General features: G+C 45.6%; 1 protein-coding gene across 1 annotated transcript in view; it reads right to left on the bottom strand.

The window, feature by feature from the left end:
• Myo16 (myosin XVI) overlaps window positions 1-17,922 on the bottom strand; it is a 373,810-nt gene that overhangs the window by 218,542 nt on the left and 137,346 nt on the right. Inside the window, 3 exon segments of the mRNA XM_051169490.1 lie at window positions 2,804-2,951; window positions 12,017-12,134; window positions 16,863-16,968. Of these exon segments, the coding sequence (XP_051025447.1) occupies window positions 2,804-2,951; window positions 12,017-12,134; window positions 16,863-16,968 (372 nt within the window).

Raw genomic sequence — 17,922 nt, 5'->3', positions numbered from 1 at the left:
AAACCATGGTGACTCAGCTTTCTTTCTCTTGCAGAAGGTGAGGAGAGGGTCACCTGCTCTCACTCAAATGACTGTTTCCCAGCACAGCTCAAAGGCTGACCTTCGCCGAGGAGGAACGTTAGGATGCAAGCCCACAATCCTCTCCATCATCAGTCAGCAGCCAGGGAGATTAAGAGTCTCTTTTTCAGGTTTAAAAGTCTAACTTTTCTGAGGTTAAGCCCACAGAAATCAAGTGATCTGGAGACAAGCAATTACTGCATACTGCTGCTTTCGCTAAACGTCAATTTGCAGGAATGTAAGTTATATTTATCTCCAAGATATAACATATTACGCACAAAAAGAAAAAAAATACTACTTAAATAAGAAATAGTTAGGGGCAAAGAAAAAGAAAAACACAGAAGAAAGTGTAAACAAGAATGAAGGTTTTGTTTGGCGTTGGCTGGTCTGGGTTGTTTCCCTCTGAGCTGTGGAATGAGCGCCCCCTTGTGGTCCTCATAGTATATGCTTTCTGCGTAGTCACAGCTGGACAGGCTGGGATGCTAGAGACTTTGCTGTTTTCATGCCCTGGAGGGATTGGGTGCGGACCTCTGTAGTTAGGCAGGTGTGCTGTGTCCTAGAGAGCCTTCCTTCCTGTGCTGCGGGCAGCGATGTGTGTGTGTAGGTGGACTTTAACGCTCCTACAGGCCCTGTACATGTCTGTGGGAGGCTTAGAACACGTCACAACATAAGCACAGCTGAAGTGGAAGATGCATCTGCTGCGGGGACTCTAAGGCCATAGGTAGAGACACTGTCCATCCTTTGGAGTAACCGTCACAGAAGGCATGCTGAGTGCAAGGGGCCTGCAGGCCCTGGACTGTTTGGATACACGTCCTAACTGCTTCTCGTAGGTAACAAGCTATTGTGTGTGAAGAATGGCACATTGCAGGACACAGGCTGTGGCGGTCTGCAGTGACTATCTTAAGACTCAACATACTTCATCAGCGTCTCACTTGCTACTGTGTGCGTGTGCGTGTGCATGTGTGTGCGCGTGTGCTCACGTGCATGTGTGTGTGGAGGGGTAGGGGGTGTTAATTTGGAGCTAAGCAACAAACACAGGTGCTCTTGTTGTCATGTCACTAGCAGGGTCCTCCTCTATTAATGAGTACCAATACAAAGAGGCAGGTGGATCGCTGTGAGTTCGAGGCCAGCCTGATCTACAAAGTGAGGCCAGGACAGCCAGGGCTAACACAGAGAGACCCTGTCTCGAAAAAATAAAAGAAAAAAAACAAAACAAAACAAAGACTTCCAAACATGAAAGGTCTGCTCTATTGACATTTAGAAAGCTAGCGATCCAAATATAGATCTGACTGAATACCAGCCAAGCGCCAGAACTGGGCCATCTAATAGTCACAACGACCCCAACCCAAATCCAAACATCAGAGGAATATAAAACCCATTCCAGAATCACCAATGTTGCTAGTAAGAAAACCCATCAATACAATAAGATAAACTCAACAAGACCCACAGAAGTCCCAAAAGTACCGTAATATACAGCAGATTTTCTAGCTGGTGAATGCTGCATTTTCTTGTTAAATTCTATAAAATCCAGGCCATCACACACATGGTCCCACTGACATCTTTATATAACTGGAGCCGCAGTGCATATTCTTACTGAAAATGTTGCCGAGCACCCATTAGCTATCCATAATGCATGTTAATGAGACACTGTCTTTGTTGCAGAGCATTGAACTCTGTGGCTCCTGAGCATCCTGCTGGGGTTCCTCACAGAGACACACCAGGCTGCATGGCTTCATAGCAGCTTAGGGCACTGCAGCCAGTCTTTGCAGAAAGAGAAGCATCTGCTGTTCCCTGCCCATGAAGTCACCATGCCCTCCCCCACCTGTCTCCGATCACATACATTGGCCCTCTTCCTGTTCCTCAACACCACACCTTCCCTCTAAGCCTTGGGTCATTTCTCAATTGTCCAGGATACTGGCCCCCAAGTCCCTGTGTGGACTGCCTAGGTATCTGTACGTCAGGTGCCAGGTGAAATAGGCTCACTCATGCACCCATCTAAATCAGGTACCGGCTACCACTTGGCTCCTTGACCTGATTGGTCTGTCATCAATCACTCTGATGACTATGCAGTCATTTGTCGCACACTTCCCCACAAACGATTCAACATGAGCTGGAGATTCTGGGTCCCACCAGCTTCTGCTCTGGATAACTTCTGCTTCTCATCCAACCACAAATCTGGCCCAGTGCTATGTAGAGTTCAGGTTACAGGGCTATGTAGAGTTCAGGTTAGCAGTCGGCAGGAAGGTGTGCCTGGAACCTGTGTTGCTCAGGTGATCGTCGCTGTGACCTCACATGTCCATTACAGTCACCAGTGGCTGCAGTTTAACAAAAGCCTTTGCCTTCTGTGAAGAGCATGCAGCCTTGATTTAGAGGAACTACTCCTCTCTTCATAGCATAATCTCAACTGCTGCTAAGGACTACTGATCGTCACACCATGGCCCAATGTTTAGAGCTTGACAGCAGAACAGCCAAAGGCATCAGAACATTTCCAAGCATGCTAGGTTCCTGTCTTTCCCTCTGAACCTCAGTAAAATAGAAATAAAAGTTCATGTCAACACAGGTAACTGCCACAGAACTCAGTGTGCCACTGGAACCCTGCTTTCCAGATAACTCAGCCCTGACAGTAGCTGAGTCTTCCTTTGGCCATCACTTTACCTCTGACAACTATGAAGACAATTTGAAACTGAGGATGTGTTCACAAAATTCAGAAGAAAAACAAACTGTCAGAAAACCCTTGACCACTCACCGGTGTGCACAGAAGTTACTCAGGTGAAGTCGGCACTTTTCTTCCATGGATAGCCCGTCCATCAGCCATGAGAAGATCAGAAAGCTGCTCTGGCCGGGAGGCTGAGCCACAAGCCTGGACTTCTCCAGCATATAAGTGGAAATCCTGGCTGGTTAGGAAAATAGAAGCGATTCTGTTAAATGGCATTGTTAGTTCAATTTCCATAAATTTACATGTTAATTAATTATAAGCCATGACAATGAAGCTCTTTTTCTTACACAGACATTAAAAAAACAAAAACAAAACACACACAAAAATCAACCCACAAAGACATTTTACTTTCTACAGTAGCTTAGATCTACAGAGATGCTAAGCCCAAGGTATCAAGAGTTCAGAGACCCCAATGCCTGCTGCCACAGTTAGTGCGGTTCCTGCTAACAGCTTGTGTGATGCATGGTTAAGTCTGAGGAGCCAGCATAGGCCCAAGCTCATCAGTGAACTTCAGGCTTTATGTAAGAGATCAGTCTCTGTCCAACAGTCATGTCTCTTTAGAGAAAACTGTCACTGTGTAGAGCATCCACCCTTTTACCATCAAACAGGATTCCCTCTGTTTTAGTCAGGGTTTTCTAGAGAAACAACTCTCTCTCTCTCTCTCTCTCTCTCTCTCTCTCTCTCTCTCTCTCTCTCTCTCTCTCTCTCTCTCTCTGTGTGTGTGTGTGTGTGTGTGTGTGTGTTTCATTACAATGACTTACAGGCTGTGGTCCAGCTAGTCCAACAATGGTTGTCTACCAATGGAAGGTCCAAGAATTCTGGAGTTGTTCAGTCTACAAAGCTGTATGTCTCAGCTGCTTTGTCTCAGCTGCTTTTCCTAATACACCAGAACCCCAGAGAAGTGGACTCTAGCGCCAGTGAAGGGACAGACTTGCTAGCAAGAGGAAGCAGGCCTATGAGCTCTCTTCTTCTGTGTCCTTTATACTTTATCTAGGCTGCCACAAGAAAGGTGGCTCAGAGGAAAGGTGGATCTTCCCACCTCAAAAGGTCCAGATAACAAGTGGGTCTTCCCACCTCAAATGATTTCCTTAAGAAAAACCCCTCACAGGTGTGCCCAGCCACTTGGGTTGTACATACTCATGGCAATTGAACCACGGAGAATTTTGAATTTGAGATCTTCTAGTTTTCATTCATTTTTATTTTTAAACAAAAATATAATCACAAAAGTTTCTGTTTCCTATTAAGCCTGGACTAAGTCACCATTCAGGAGTGTGTATGCACTTGACCCAGCAGAAGGGTGCAGTAGATTGCCATGCTGGTCTTGTTCATTGCTTTTTGTGTCAGGTAAGAAGCACCTTGTAAGAAGGGGAGGCTGAGGACTCCTGGGGTCTTCTGGCCTGGGATCCAGGCTGATGCATACTCACTGCTCCCAGCAAAGACTCCGGCTTCAGTTGCTGCAGTGATCAGATGCCAAGTCACGAGTGGCTGGAAAACCCTTCATCTAAATTCCTAAGCAGGGTAATTATTAATCATGCCAGTTAGCACATCTCCAGCAGTGAATAAAATTGCTTGGGATTAACGGGTTCTGATGAGCAAGATTGAAAGGAAACAGCATTTTGAAGGAGCATCTACACGCAGAGTCAAACACAGGCTGACACAGTCTCAAACCAAGAGCATGGTCCAGCGTCCGGGGAGACAACGGGGCTCTGGGGTTGAGAGGTTCCAGCTCTTAACTGTGGCCAGGCCCACTTGAGAGCACTCTCCTCAACAGACAGCCTGATCTCACCCCTGGTGCGTTTTGAAACGATTTCTAAGTTGGAAACGGGTCTTGATTAGAAATGTAGTTGTCACCCTCCACAGCTGTCTCCATGTCAGCCCACGATTCCGGCAAGGTCTCCAGACACCTACATATGAATATATTTCTCAACAAGCTTGACTCCAAGGATACAGGTTTGTTTGTTTGTTTGTTTGTGTCCAAGGCCACAAGTACCTTTAGTGTTTCAGAGAGCCAGGCCAATCCTTGTTCATTAGGACCTAGAAGAAATAAGTTACTTTGTTTCCAGTTAGGGTCTCCTCGGAAGTCTCACCACTTGCCATTTCTAACAGGCACTCAGAGAAGACCAAGGGCACAGAGAGACAGCAGCTGTTCTGACATGCTTTTCTCCCTAGTTCGCCTGAGCTCACCCATGTTGGCATGAGGGAGGCATCTACCCAGGAGCCGTCAGAGACAGTTGTAAAAGGAGGGTGCTTTTCTGGGATGCAATCCCAGCCAAACCTGGCGTGACCACTCTGCACACCCTTTTCATGCCAAACATATCTTTAATACGAAGAAGAGGAAGCAGAATGCTTCAGGATCCCTCTGGAGTTCCAGAAGGTTCCACTAAATATATCTATAGCATTTCAGACACCAGGTACATTTCAGAAACAACCTCTTTAAACCTTTAAAGCCTTGGACTTTAAACCCATCTTCCTTATCTGCAAAGCCCAGACTGCTTGCAGCCCTCAACGTGATACAGGATCAAGCAAAGCACTCCGTTAAAGGCATGTCCAAGGAGGTACTCAAGGAAGCAGATGAAGGTGTGGCTCATGTGCTATCACCTCTTCCATTCAATTAAAAATCAGGACTAGACAGAAAAGCACTAGGCGTAGCCCTTCAGGTGAATCCACTCTCATTTCTTTCAACCTCTTAATTTTTACATTAACAAAGTAGGTCACACAGCAGTGGTACACTGGAGGGCATTTCCCACTGTGAGTAGGGTGTGGTCTTAACTGATGTTGATCTGGGGTTTTTCACTCCAGAGGAAAGGCTGAGAGCCAAATGCTTTCCCCTTCCCCATCGGGACTCCTAGTCTACTCCTTAAGCAGCAACCCAGTGCGCAAGTCTGGGGAAGAGACGGTATTCATGTCGACGTGAAAACAAAAAAGAACCAGGTTAAAACGTCTCCACTCCTGGCAACTTTGAGTTTGTAATGATGATCTTCACCACAGTATTTTTAAAAAGGAGATTGATGCAAAGAGTTAGGATGGGCTGTCCACAGTGGAAGAGTTGGAAAGGAGAACAGGGTCCATGTAGGCTAGCGTGCTTCCATCAACCTGGCTCCTAGGCACTTTCCGGGAGCTCAGGCCTGATAATTATGTCCATCTTGCCTTTGTGACCTCGACGATGTTGTCTGAATCTGTGCTGTAGCCACACAGGATGTAGTAACCTTACAGATTCTTGACTTGCTTTATCCTTCACTAGTAAGTTTCATGGGAAGTCACAGCTCCAGAAGAGATTGTCCCCAAGCCAATGTTTGTGGTCAGCCAGGGAGAGTCTCTGTTTCCTGGGACATGGTTACCTTCCCAAGTGTTTGGTGAACAGCACTCTGTTGAGAGCCAGGGCAATCCATGGTTTTCTCAGAGGCCCTGATGAAAGGACAAAGACAACCTAGCTCTGTGTCCTGGCCCAGGAGCAGACCTGACTCATTGACGGAGCTGGGTTCTTGGGAACTCAGCTTTTCCACCAAATAGACTGGAGTTACCCTCTAGAAGCCACTCTGTGCTCTGTGACGTGCTCGAGAAATCCTGTGTTCCTCTTGTGCAACATGGCTTGCTTAGCTTCGTGCTGGCTTTGTCCAATTGTATGATGGTTTTCTGCTGACTCTGTCCCATATTTTCCACCTGAAAACTGTACACAAGATGCTGTGCTTCTTAATAAACTCGCTTGGCATAAGATGTGGCTTATCTAAGACCCCTTTGTCCACCTTTACTGTCTTCTTCATCTTCTAATCTTCTGGTGCTTCCTCTTACGACCTCGTCACTGAAGGAAGGCCTGCTGGTTCAGGGCAACACCCTCCTCAATAATAAACCTTCCAGAAGCTATCACATCACTTTTGAGGAATTATCTGGTCAGAGAGTCTCAGATTTTCCAGGGGTAAACATTATGGTTCATCTTTGAAATTCTAGTGTCACGCCAAGGTGTGGGACATGAAACACTCAGCTCTCCTCAATGCTTTCTATAAACAGGGAGGCCCGTGACACTAACTCTAAGGCCACTCATGACAACTTTGCCAGCTATGTCTCCATCCTAATTGAAAAACTAGGTACAGCCACCACAGGTCAGATTATAAGACCAATAAATGGCAGCCTTGAAGGTTAAGTGAAGAAAAACAGACAGAAACAATGTGGGCAAGCACAGCATCTGGTCATTTCATTCTGCAGCTGAGAAGAGGGAAGCGAAGCTCACCAGGCCTTGCAGCCCAATGTCCAGGCTTCCACACAACCCAAAGCCCCTGTCACATGTCGCCAAGCAGTCTCACATGAAGGCTGCATTAACTAGACTTCTATTTCCCAAGAAGCCATGTTCTTCAAATAACAGAGCACCAGTTGCGTGGGCTAATTGGGCGAGAATGCTCTCAGATTTTGTCGTTAAGTAAAGCTGATAATGAGGGGCACAGGATCATCTTTCACTCTGTCTCCAAAGCCACTTTGCTCCCTAAAACAGTCTCCGTGCGTCCCATAAAATCCTAACACAGCAGAAGCCTTCTAAATATACACTTTTATGACGGCAATTTAAATGAAATCACCAAATAATGGGGAACTGGCTCTTGTCACCAGATGAAGCTCCCAGGATTGGGATTGAATTACATCCAGTTGAGTTGTTAGCCAAATGGGAATCCCCAAACAGCCCAGGTTGTTGCCAAACTATAGGTTGCTCTGCACAAACTGCTGTCAAGCTACCATTGCTGAAGACAATGCCCACGTAACTCATTGAACATGCAACGGTTGGGCTGGTACCTACTTTGGAGCCTTCATTCCATTTTCCTGCATCTTCGGTGCAGGAAGTTACACTCCATACTATCAAGAGAGAAATATAATGCCGACCCTGCCACAGACTCTTTGGTCTACAATGATTTAATACCTGCAAGATATATTAGGGCAATGGTGGCACAAAGCTTGTAGGAGTAGCCAACCGATGTCTGATTTGACTGGGCCCTGCTCCATGAGATGGAAGCCATACTCAACACTGCCTGAGACCCAAGAGTCCAAGACTAGATAGCTCAGGAACCTGGGTAAAAGAACATAGCAATAAAATGACTCTAATGGCATTCGGCTATGCTCACAGATCAGTGCCTTCCTTACTCGCCATCATCAGAGATGCTCCCTCCGGAAGCCAAAGGGAACAAACATGGACATTATGCAGAAAATGAGAGACCTTGGAAGACTCATCCCTAAACGGGATGTCTTCATCACAACCCTCCCCTTGAGGTGCATGTCCTTCCCTCGGCAGAAGAGGAGGCACAGAGATTGTAAGAACCAAAGGGCACGGAGGACGCCAAGAAAACACGGTCTTGAAATTAACTGAACAAAGCTCATATGAACTCAGAGACAGAGGCGCCATGACAGGGGCTGCACAGGGCTGCACCAGGCCCTCTGTGTACATGCTATGGCTTCCAGTTTAGTGTTTTTATGGGAATCCTGGGAATGTGAGCCTGGGGGGTTCTCTGACTCTCGTTCCCTCTCTTGGGCTTGTTTCTTTCTGTCGGTTTGTCGTTTCCAATTGTGATGTATTAGTTTTTATTTTATATAGTATTATATTATATTATATTATTTATTATAACATTTCTTAGAAGCCTGTTTAAAGAGACAGAAAGTGAGTGGATCTGAATGGGAGGGGGTGGAAGGGAACTGGGGCAAACTATAATCAGGATATATTATGTGAGGGAAAAAAATCCATTTTCAATTAAAGGGAAAAATTTGCATATGCTTTAGAGTGACTGACAGTCTCATAATTTTGTTCACTTAAAATAAAAGCTGTAAAGTTGGACCTGGGGACAAGTGTCTTCCTTCATCTCACAGGCACGCTTGTGCGGCACACTGGAAACCCCTGCTTTCTCAGACAAGAGATGCAAATGTTAGGGTGAAGACCCTGGTCTCAAACAGGGTGCTTCCTGAATGAATGGGACCTTCTTTGGCAAATCTTTCCTTACTTTTACACACTGACTCTTTGTACTTGTCCTCATGTGGTGACGTCCCGCAGCCCTGAAGGACAGTGGTTCCTACATGGGGGACCAATGGAACAGTGGCTTTGTTAAATGAGAAATCACCTGGGCAAAGCACCAAGGTGCAAGGTGGCGGCCAGGCCAAGATGTTATTTGTTAATAAAATTTATACAAAAAAATCAATTTATAGCTAGTGCTTCATAAAACTAGGCCCAATATATTCTTTTATGTTGCAATTTGTGGTTACATTCTGCCAAAATAACTGTTGATAAATTATTTAAAAATCACTAATAACAACCATAAAAGAAAGTACCTATCAGCCTTAACATTAGTATGATAATTCTCTATGGCCAATACAATGGTAATCACTGCTTTATGCATGCTGATAATGTACGCAAATACAGTCTACCATGAAGTGTGAAAGCACCATATCATCTTCAGTCACATGACGTGATTCGAATGTAATGGTCTCACTGCCATCTCATTAGATATTTTAATGAACATTTAAAATTCAGCTGCTTTCATAGCAGCTAAACATGAGTGAATGAGCTCTCTTGATCGTTTACATTAATGCATCTTTCCCTTTTATAAAGTGTGTGTGTATGTGTGTGTGTGTGTGTGTGTGTGTGTTGTCCCCCAGCCCCCGTCAGGTTGGTTTCAGCAGGTCTCAGACACTGAAATTCTTGAACATTCTGGGCTTCATGCTCACTTCATTTATCTATGTTAACACGAACAGGGAAACAAGATAAAGCTGCCATGTCCTTTTCTGGACCTCAGAACATCCCACGAGGCATGAGCAGAGGTCTCATTTTCAAACTTAGAATCTTTTGAGTACAAAGAAACATCTTCACAGCCATCTTAGTGTCCTGACTGTGTCCACCTGCTCTTAGAGCTCTGTTGCCCACTTCCTCAGCACATCAGTCATGACAAGAGAGCTCACAGCCCTCAGACTCTATGATGGATGTTCCTGTGATTAACTGATTGTCATGGACCATACACTACACAGAACACTTCTGTCTTCAAGTCCCTGTCCATAGGGTAGGGAGGTTAGGTCACAGGGCCTGCCCTTGAGTCTCTTCTGTCTAGTACCAGCAGTGTAATCTCCCCACTCTCAAAAAACAAGGTACTTGAAACGTGAGTTTCATGACACATCTTCTCCGAATACGTCACCATTAGTTCTTGAAGGAAAGAGGTGAGCGCTGAGGCTGAGCCCTTCAGAGCACTGGGCTTCATAGGAGGATGATGTCTTAACACATTTCTGAGAATCCCAGAACAGCACTGACTTTCTGTTTTATTTCCAATTAGCTTTATTTGCCTTCATTTTAAAATCCTAGAAAAATAATCATGAAAGTATTCGACAAGATTTTTTAAGAACACAGCAGGAAGCTTTCAAAGCTACAAATGTAAATGATGACTTCTGTGGGGTGTTAATCAGAAAAGAATGAGAAAGCAGGTATGAGAGTGAAGAAATGTGGTGAGTGCCTTCCATGACGTCTGCAGAATGGCTTCTCCAAGGGGAGAGTGAGCCAAGTCAAACACACACACACACACACACACACACACACACACACACACGCGCGCGTGCGCATGCACGCACGCACATACACGCACACACGCACGCACGCGCACACATACACACACAGCCTTGAGAGTCACCCAAGTCACACACAGAGCCCAGAGAGTCACACAGGTCACACACAGAGTCCAAAGAGTCACACACAGAGTCCAGAGAGTCACCCAGGTCACACACAGAGCCCAGAGAGTCACCCAAGTCACACACAGAGCCCAGAGAGTCACACAGGTCACACACAGAGTCCAAAGAGTCACACAGGTCACACACAGAGCCCAGAGAGTCACACAGGTCACACATAGAGCCTAGATTCTAGTGCACTTGGGCTAAATTCTCTTTCCTGAGGAATCAGAGGTAGGAATACACGTTCTATTCCCATGAACCTCGGGTGTCAGTCCTCACCTTCTACCTTGGTTGAGACTCTGTCTCTTCATAGTTTGCTGCTGCACACACCCAACTACCTGGCCCATGAGCTTATGCAGATGGGACCCCCCCATCTCACTCTAGGAGCACCGGGACTACAGGCATGTGCCCTGGTTTTCCTTGCTTTCTGAGGACTGAATCTCAGGTCCTCTTGGTTTCAGGGAAGTGTCCTCACTCACCTCCTTCAGCTCTCTCGGTTTCCCTGAGGAGAGGGCTCACTAACTCTCTCCAGGGGACAGGGAAAACACACAGGAAGAACGATGGCCAGCACCTTAGGGGCAGTTAGTATGCTTCTGTGGTAAAGTGGCTGTGGACAGAGACTGAGTCACTCTAGCAGAGCCCCAGATGAAGGTCTCCCCTTGGCAGCGTGTGGAGTAGGCTTGTGGTGCCCAGGCTCACGCTGCCATGTTGTGAGGGTCGGTCGGGGCTACAGTAGGCTCAGAAGGGGCCATGCACTCAAACATCAGTGGGTATGAGACACCCCAGAAAATGTCTTTCCACACAGTAGAGCAAGCACGGGCCAGTGGCCTGGGAACCAACACTGCTGACGGACTGCCTAATCTGACCAGAGTCCTCATCTGGGTCTGCATACCTATGTGGCAAAGGAATAAGACACAACCTTTCCTGCCTGGTCTCTGGCAACGTCTCACCAGGGAATTTTACTACTATGGTCAGTAAAAACTCGAATTATAAATGAGCTTCCAGAAAAGACAACACAGTTAATATTAAAATCAAACAAGAAGCCAACTCTGTTACAGTTTAGTTTGGTGATTATTTTAATGTATGGATTGGTTTTAATTCAATCATTTAAAAATTCAGATTTGATGTGAGCAGATCCCACTGTGTGCTATGTGAAGGAGCTGCACACGGATATTGTATCCTGGGTTGTTTGCACCTTTGGGTGAGAAGTATGATTCTTGACAGCTCTTTTTTGCTAAGTGTTGTGTAATTTACACAGCAGTCCTCCTGGGAAGGCCCACCTTGCACTTGGGAATATTTTCAAGTCCTAGAAAAGTTTGAACTTGAAACCTGACACCTTGGGATGCAGAAGCCACACCTCCTCTCAGGATAACTAGCCACCTTTATTAGAAAACATCTCTAGGATAGGAATAAGAGGTTTATAAATCTGTGGGTGGTGGTGAGGGGACTGTCCCTACCACCTTGGTCTGTCATTGGCTTCTCTCTGCTAGATAGTGAATGCAGGCTTCGCAGCCCCATGACCTTGTCTCTCTGGCGCAGGGACCCTCTGCTGGCTAAGTGTGAACTTACCTCCAATCACATGCTTTCTCTTTTCACAGAACTGCAGTTCCCAGTATTGTATGAGGCAACTGGAGACATTGTTGAGTGTGGTCTTGGCATGTCCAAAGGCTTCCAAGATACACATGGCCTACAGCACAAGAGAGAATTTGATTGGAGTACTCGTTAAAATAATAAAATTTCAGGGGGGGGGGACGGTACTAGCAAAGATGCTGGGAATATCCTGCTATCTGGATGGCCCTGTGCATCCCACATAGTGCCTGCTGGCTGTTTAAGGTTACTCATTCCTGAAATGCAAACTATAAGTACACACACTATGTCAGGTTAAGGTGTCACATGCTTTACCACCCTGCATGTAAATGGAAGCCAGTGTCACACAACAACCCCCCTCCCCCCGACACACTTAGTGTGCGGGGGCAGGGCCTGGTGGATTATGCACACATGTGTGAGCACGATGACGTTCGTGGTCCTGCTCTGTCATCATCCATCTTACTCCCTTACAAAAGGATCTTTCCCTGAGTCAGTAGCTGAGCAGGCAGCCAAGAAGCTTCAGGATTCTCCTGTCTCTACCTCACCATACTGGAGTCACAAGCTCAAAGATGACATTGCTGGCTTTTCACATGGGTGCTGGAGTCTGAACTCAGGCTGTCACCACACTCTTAACAACTGAGCGTGTGTGTGTGTGTGTGTGTGTGTGTGTGTGTGTGTGTGTGTTTATTTTTTAAATAATTAGAAAGGACATCAACCTGACTCGTGTGACACTGGTCAGCCCTCCCTAACCCTCAGGCGTGCTTACCACAGCCTTCAGCATGCAGGCCTGCTAACCCCTTCCTCGGCTGCACTGTGCCCTGTTTCAATCCCTCCTGTCTTGCAGAAGTGGAACTGAACAATTAGTTGACGTCACCAACATGACCCCGCCTCAGCACTGTGCTTTGTCTCCATGTTTGAGGGCCTGTGGTTCTGAGACTCTAGCGCGAGCCCTTCAGGTGGACCGCGGGATCTGACATAGTCTCTAAACAAGTTTCTTCAAGTACTGAGCATTAAGCGAAATGCGCTTCTCATCCATCAGCTGAACTTGGCCCTAATAAGGACAGTGGCTGAGCAACTCTCCAAATGTCTGGCAATCTGGAAAATTCTTTCTCTTTCAAGACTCTACATACAGTCATGCTAAAGGTAGCTCCGAGTCAGCCACCAGAGGGCAAAGGGCCACCCTCTACTGATTCAGCGGGCCCTCGTCGGAGACCCTTTAATTTATGACATTATTTTTGAGATCATTATTATAAATTTTTAACAAATGTATTGAGTCCTTTTTAAAAGCCTTCTCGGCGTGTGTTATATTCAGGCACTTATCAACTTGAGAAGTGTTCTGCACAATGATTAACTGCTATAAAGCAACACTTTGATCCCAATTCCAAATCAAAAATGCTAAACATAATAATGAAATGTGTTTAACCATCTGGTTTTGAAGCCTAGGTTTCTGAAGAAGACACATTAAATCTTTACAAAACTCTGTGATTTGGGCCTGAAAATTAATACAACCCAAAGCAAATTGATATCAGGTGTGACAGAACTGCCCCCCAATAATTAGTGATCAATTATGTTCTCGTGTTTCTTTTAAAATTACATTGGATAGGTAACTGTGCATATATTAAAATCAGCATTCAAATTCATTCTCACTGCAGAAATGTACTGTAAAGCAATTATTTTTAAAAAGCCATAAAACAAAATGAATTTGAAAATATTTTATGTTTGCATTATTTCTGTGTTGTAGTTTACAATGAGGTGGAGGTTCTATTATTTTACAAGAAAGAATGTCATAGATAACAGGTGATGTGCTGCTCCCAGACAGGATATGTGGGGCAAAGGTCACATGCTTTGAGTAGCTGCCCTCCCATCTCAGGTTCCTAAGTGACTCGCTCTAAAGCGTTAAGCTAGTTCCTTCAACCCCCTCACTCTAATGCAGGAATGACTTTTTGGTGATTTGCTTGTGTGTAAAGAACTCAGTTTTGTGCCTGCCGCAGAGCAGACACAACACATGACAAACTATTTTCTTTCCATTAGTGACGGTAGACACGTTTCTGCTGTGCCTACAGTGTACCTGCCCACGTTCTAGCACCGGGCACGTGTGTAAACAGAAATACACACATATGTTTACATTTAACTGTTTTCAACCACCATCAAAGTCTCCACTTTACCATCAATAAAACTGGATCACCAACTGCCAGGATCACAGACTCCAAACGTCCTAGCTGGGATTCGAACCAAGGCAGCCTGGCTGTAGAGTGGCACACTTAATCACAGCCTCATACTGCTGACTTCATCCAACTTGTCTGGATTAGCGTAAAGACATGTGAGGTATGACACTGATATAAAGCTAAAGCCATTTAAGAATTGTTAATTCTTAACAGACTTTTTCAATGCACACACTGCTGCATACTTCCAGATGACAATGCCGAGCTAGAAACAGCCAGCTACTTTCTTCTTTATTAGCTAGTCAGCCAGTAGGTGGCGCTAAACAACTGCATTAAGAAAAAAGTGCGAGCGCCCCAAACTGGTAGTACTCTATTGTCTCCCTTGACTTTGAAACAAAATTATGAGAACAGCACATAGTGATAAAATTTTAAATAAAAATATATGGGGGAAAACCTACTTGCACCTTCGATATTTACTTATTAAAATTTTATTGGACTGATTTTGCCATTTATACCAATGTGGTATAAATTTCAATAGTTATAGTAGCTATGTGCTATGAAAGTAGGTAATTATATTGTATTTCCTAGAAATAAAGGTCCAAGGGCTCTTTAATGAATATCCACACATCAATTAATCAAACTGAGCCTTCCACTCCCTCTGCAAAGGGACTTCTCCTCAAAGGCTCCTTTAAACAACGGGAGGAGAATTCAAAGAGCCTGGAACTCAAGAAGACCCTCACAATTTCTTTTTAAAATGTGGCTTTTCTGTTTTAATCAATCCAGTGACATGAAAACCCCCACTTCTGATCTTCAAGATTCAGATACAGAAGTTAGACACAAAACAGTGTTGGGGGAGGAGGGCAGAGGAGGGGGATTTTGGAGGGGGGAGGGCAGGGGAGGCTTAGGTGTTCCCAGGCTGAGGGAAGAGAAGCAAAGCCCCTGGCCTGGGACTCCACCCTCCACTGATCACAGGGAGCACTGAGGGCACACTGGGAGGCCTCTCACAGGATGAGGCTGCAGTGGACCTCAAACACCTTTGCTGTGTAGCCTCAGAAGTGTGCAACCAGGGGACCGAGAGCAAGCTCATGCCTGCACCTCAGTGCCCACCCTCCTTAGCATCTCTCCTTGTTCCTTGTTCATGGTTCCTGGAACATCACGCACCAGGAAAAGGAACTGACAGGCCCTGAACCTCTCAGAATCCCACCCGCTTGGTCTCATGGGGCTGCATGTAGCTTTGTCACTGGTGTCGCTTGCAGGAGGTCCCTTCATTACTCTCCGCTTGACTTTTCATGGAGATGCCCTCCATCCCATAAGCTCTCACTTTTTACTCGCTAGCTTCCTTTTATTTGTATAACTTTTACTAGCTAAATAAAACCTTCCCTTTTTCTCTCAGTCTTCTTTAGATGCCACCAGCCTTCCCTCAGTGGGAGGTTTGTTGGTGATGTCCCAGGCCCAGGCCAAGCTCTCTGCATGTCTGCCTGTGAGAGGTCCCCACTGAGGGCTCACGGTCGGTCACTCAGGACATCTCACCTGCCCTTCCTCGCACTTTCAGTTTATCTGGCTCTATTTTAACCTCACTGTTAAATACCTCTGTGCACCAAGGGTGCTCTGTCTACTGATTCAGTCCCGCTATCCAAATCTCCCTCCTGCGGGATGTAGTGCAGCCCTCCCCCTCCCTCAATCGACCGCATTCTACAGGTGCTCCGTAATGTCACACAGGTTTACAGTCGTCACAAATTCCTTTGGTGCTTGCATAAACCCCTGTTTATTTCCCAGGATGTTTTGCTGAGCCTGCCTTGGGCTTCATGGACTAAGACAATGATATTTGTGTGGATGACATTTAAATTAGGGAACCCAAGAGTTAACGTGGAGTTTGAACATATCATGAGGAACGAAGAACACACACACAAATGAGTGAGAAGGCATTTCGCTTGAAGTCTGTGTGGAACTGGTGGCTTTGTTTCCCCAGTGCGAGCAGACTTGGGAGAGGCCCACCGAACCAACTCAACAGGAATTAGAAAGTAGTCACTTAGACTAAATAGCAAAGTCAATCTACATAAAGTGATCAGAATGCACTTTAGGAATTACAGAACCTGTTCTCTTGCCAATAGATGATTATCTTAGCAGGTAATTTAGAGGGGGGGGGCTATTGCTCCCTGTCATTTCAATTAAGTCAATAGATTCTGTTATTTCCATTAGTGAACCTGCATTTATCTTATAACCATGTCGATTTATTCACGTTTCTCGTTTGGGAGCGTCAGCGGCTGGCCTATTAGCATATTCATTAGCATATATGAATAAAGTCTTGCCAGGCTTCCCAACTGCCACTTCAGAGCAGTGGAGTGGACTGATGCGTTTCTGAAGAGGATACGGAGCTTAATAAACTGTTGCAGATTAAAACCCTCCATGCTTACTGTGGCCACTTCTTTTAAAAACACTGAAACTTTACTGCTGCATGCCACTAATGTCTGCCTGGCATTGCTTTTCAGGCAACTCCCACCCATCTAGAAGTATCAGCTGCAGCCTTCTGTGCAAACACACTAAGACTTTTTCTTTTCGATATTGACCGTGTTTTGGCTGTGATGGTGCGTCACTGTATCTGCAGGTGACATTGTACTTGACACAATCCACTCACTCACAGACTCATCAGCCCAGAAGCCACTTACATGCTTGAATCTGGAGTCGAACATGGTGCGACTGGAGCTGGCCCTGCTGGTCAGGTGCCTGATGATCTGCTTGCTGGCTTGGGTCTTCCCTGATCCTCTTTCTCCACTATGAAAACAAAAAACAAAAACCAAAAAAACAGGGGAAACATAAATTCATTGGCTTAGAAGAGGGAGAGAAAGAGAGAGCCAGAGGTGATTCTCAGACCCAGAGAAAGTGGGAGAGACACAACACCGCCTGGGAGCCACCGATGGGATGTCTCTACTCCTCAACTGATAGGTGTGTCCTAAGCACCCGGTCAGCACATGTCCTGCCTTGCTCACAGTGGTGTGCTGGATGTCAGGACTCCAGAGGGCCACCTGACACCTGTCTTCCAGCGGCTGAAGGGCTAGCCATGTTCTAATGACATTTCAACTAAAGGGCATTGACTAGAAAAATGTTGAAATTTTAGTAATTGAACTCTCAACTTGGTGGATGACCCACTCTTCTCAGTCCATCGTCCTGATTTGTGAAGCTACTGGGATGAAAGCAGGTCACCACTGTGACAGTAAAATAAAGTTTGTAAAGAAAATTAAAAATAGCATCTTATCCGGTGCTAATTTATAGAACATCTATTCTAGAGATATTCAACATTTTCAACTCTTACTGAAGACAGTCATTTTTCCTCGCACAATGTATCCTGATTACAGCTTCCCTCAACTTCTCCCAGGACTGCCCCACCTCCTGTCTCACCCACAGCCACTCCCTTTTTGCCTCTCACTAGAAAAAAAGAAGGCTTCTAAGGGATAATAATAGCATAAAATAAGATTTTTCAAAAAAAAAAAAATCCTAACACATCAAAATTGGAAAAAACAAACCAACAGAAGGAAGTGAGGCTAGGAGACGGTGCAGGAAACAAAGACCCATCCATTTGCGTGTTCAGGAGTCCCATAGAAACAGTAGCCGGGAAGCCATAATATATACGCGGAGGACCTTGTGCACACCTGTGCAGGCCCTGAGTATGCTGCCTCAGTCTCTGTGAGTTCATGTGAACTTCGCTCATGTGGACCTAGAAGGCTTTCT

This window comes from Acomys russatus, chromosome 27 (assembly GCF_903995435.1).
Source record: "Acomys russatus chromosome 27, mAcoRus1.1, whole genome shotgun sequence".
Taxonomy (NCBI): Eukaryota; Metazoa; Chordata; class Mammalia; order Rodentia; family Muridae; genus Acomys; species Acomys russatus.
Note: the sequence above shows the minus strand (reverse complement) of the source record. Positions and strands in the feature narration are given on the sequence as shown.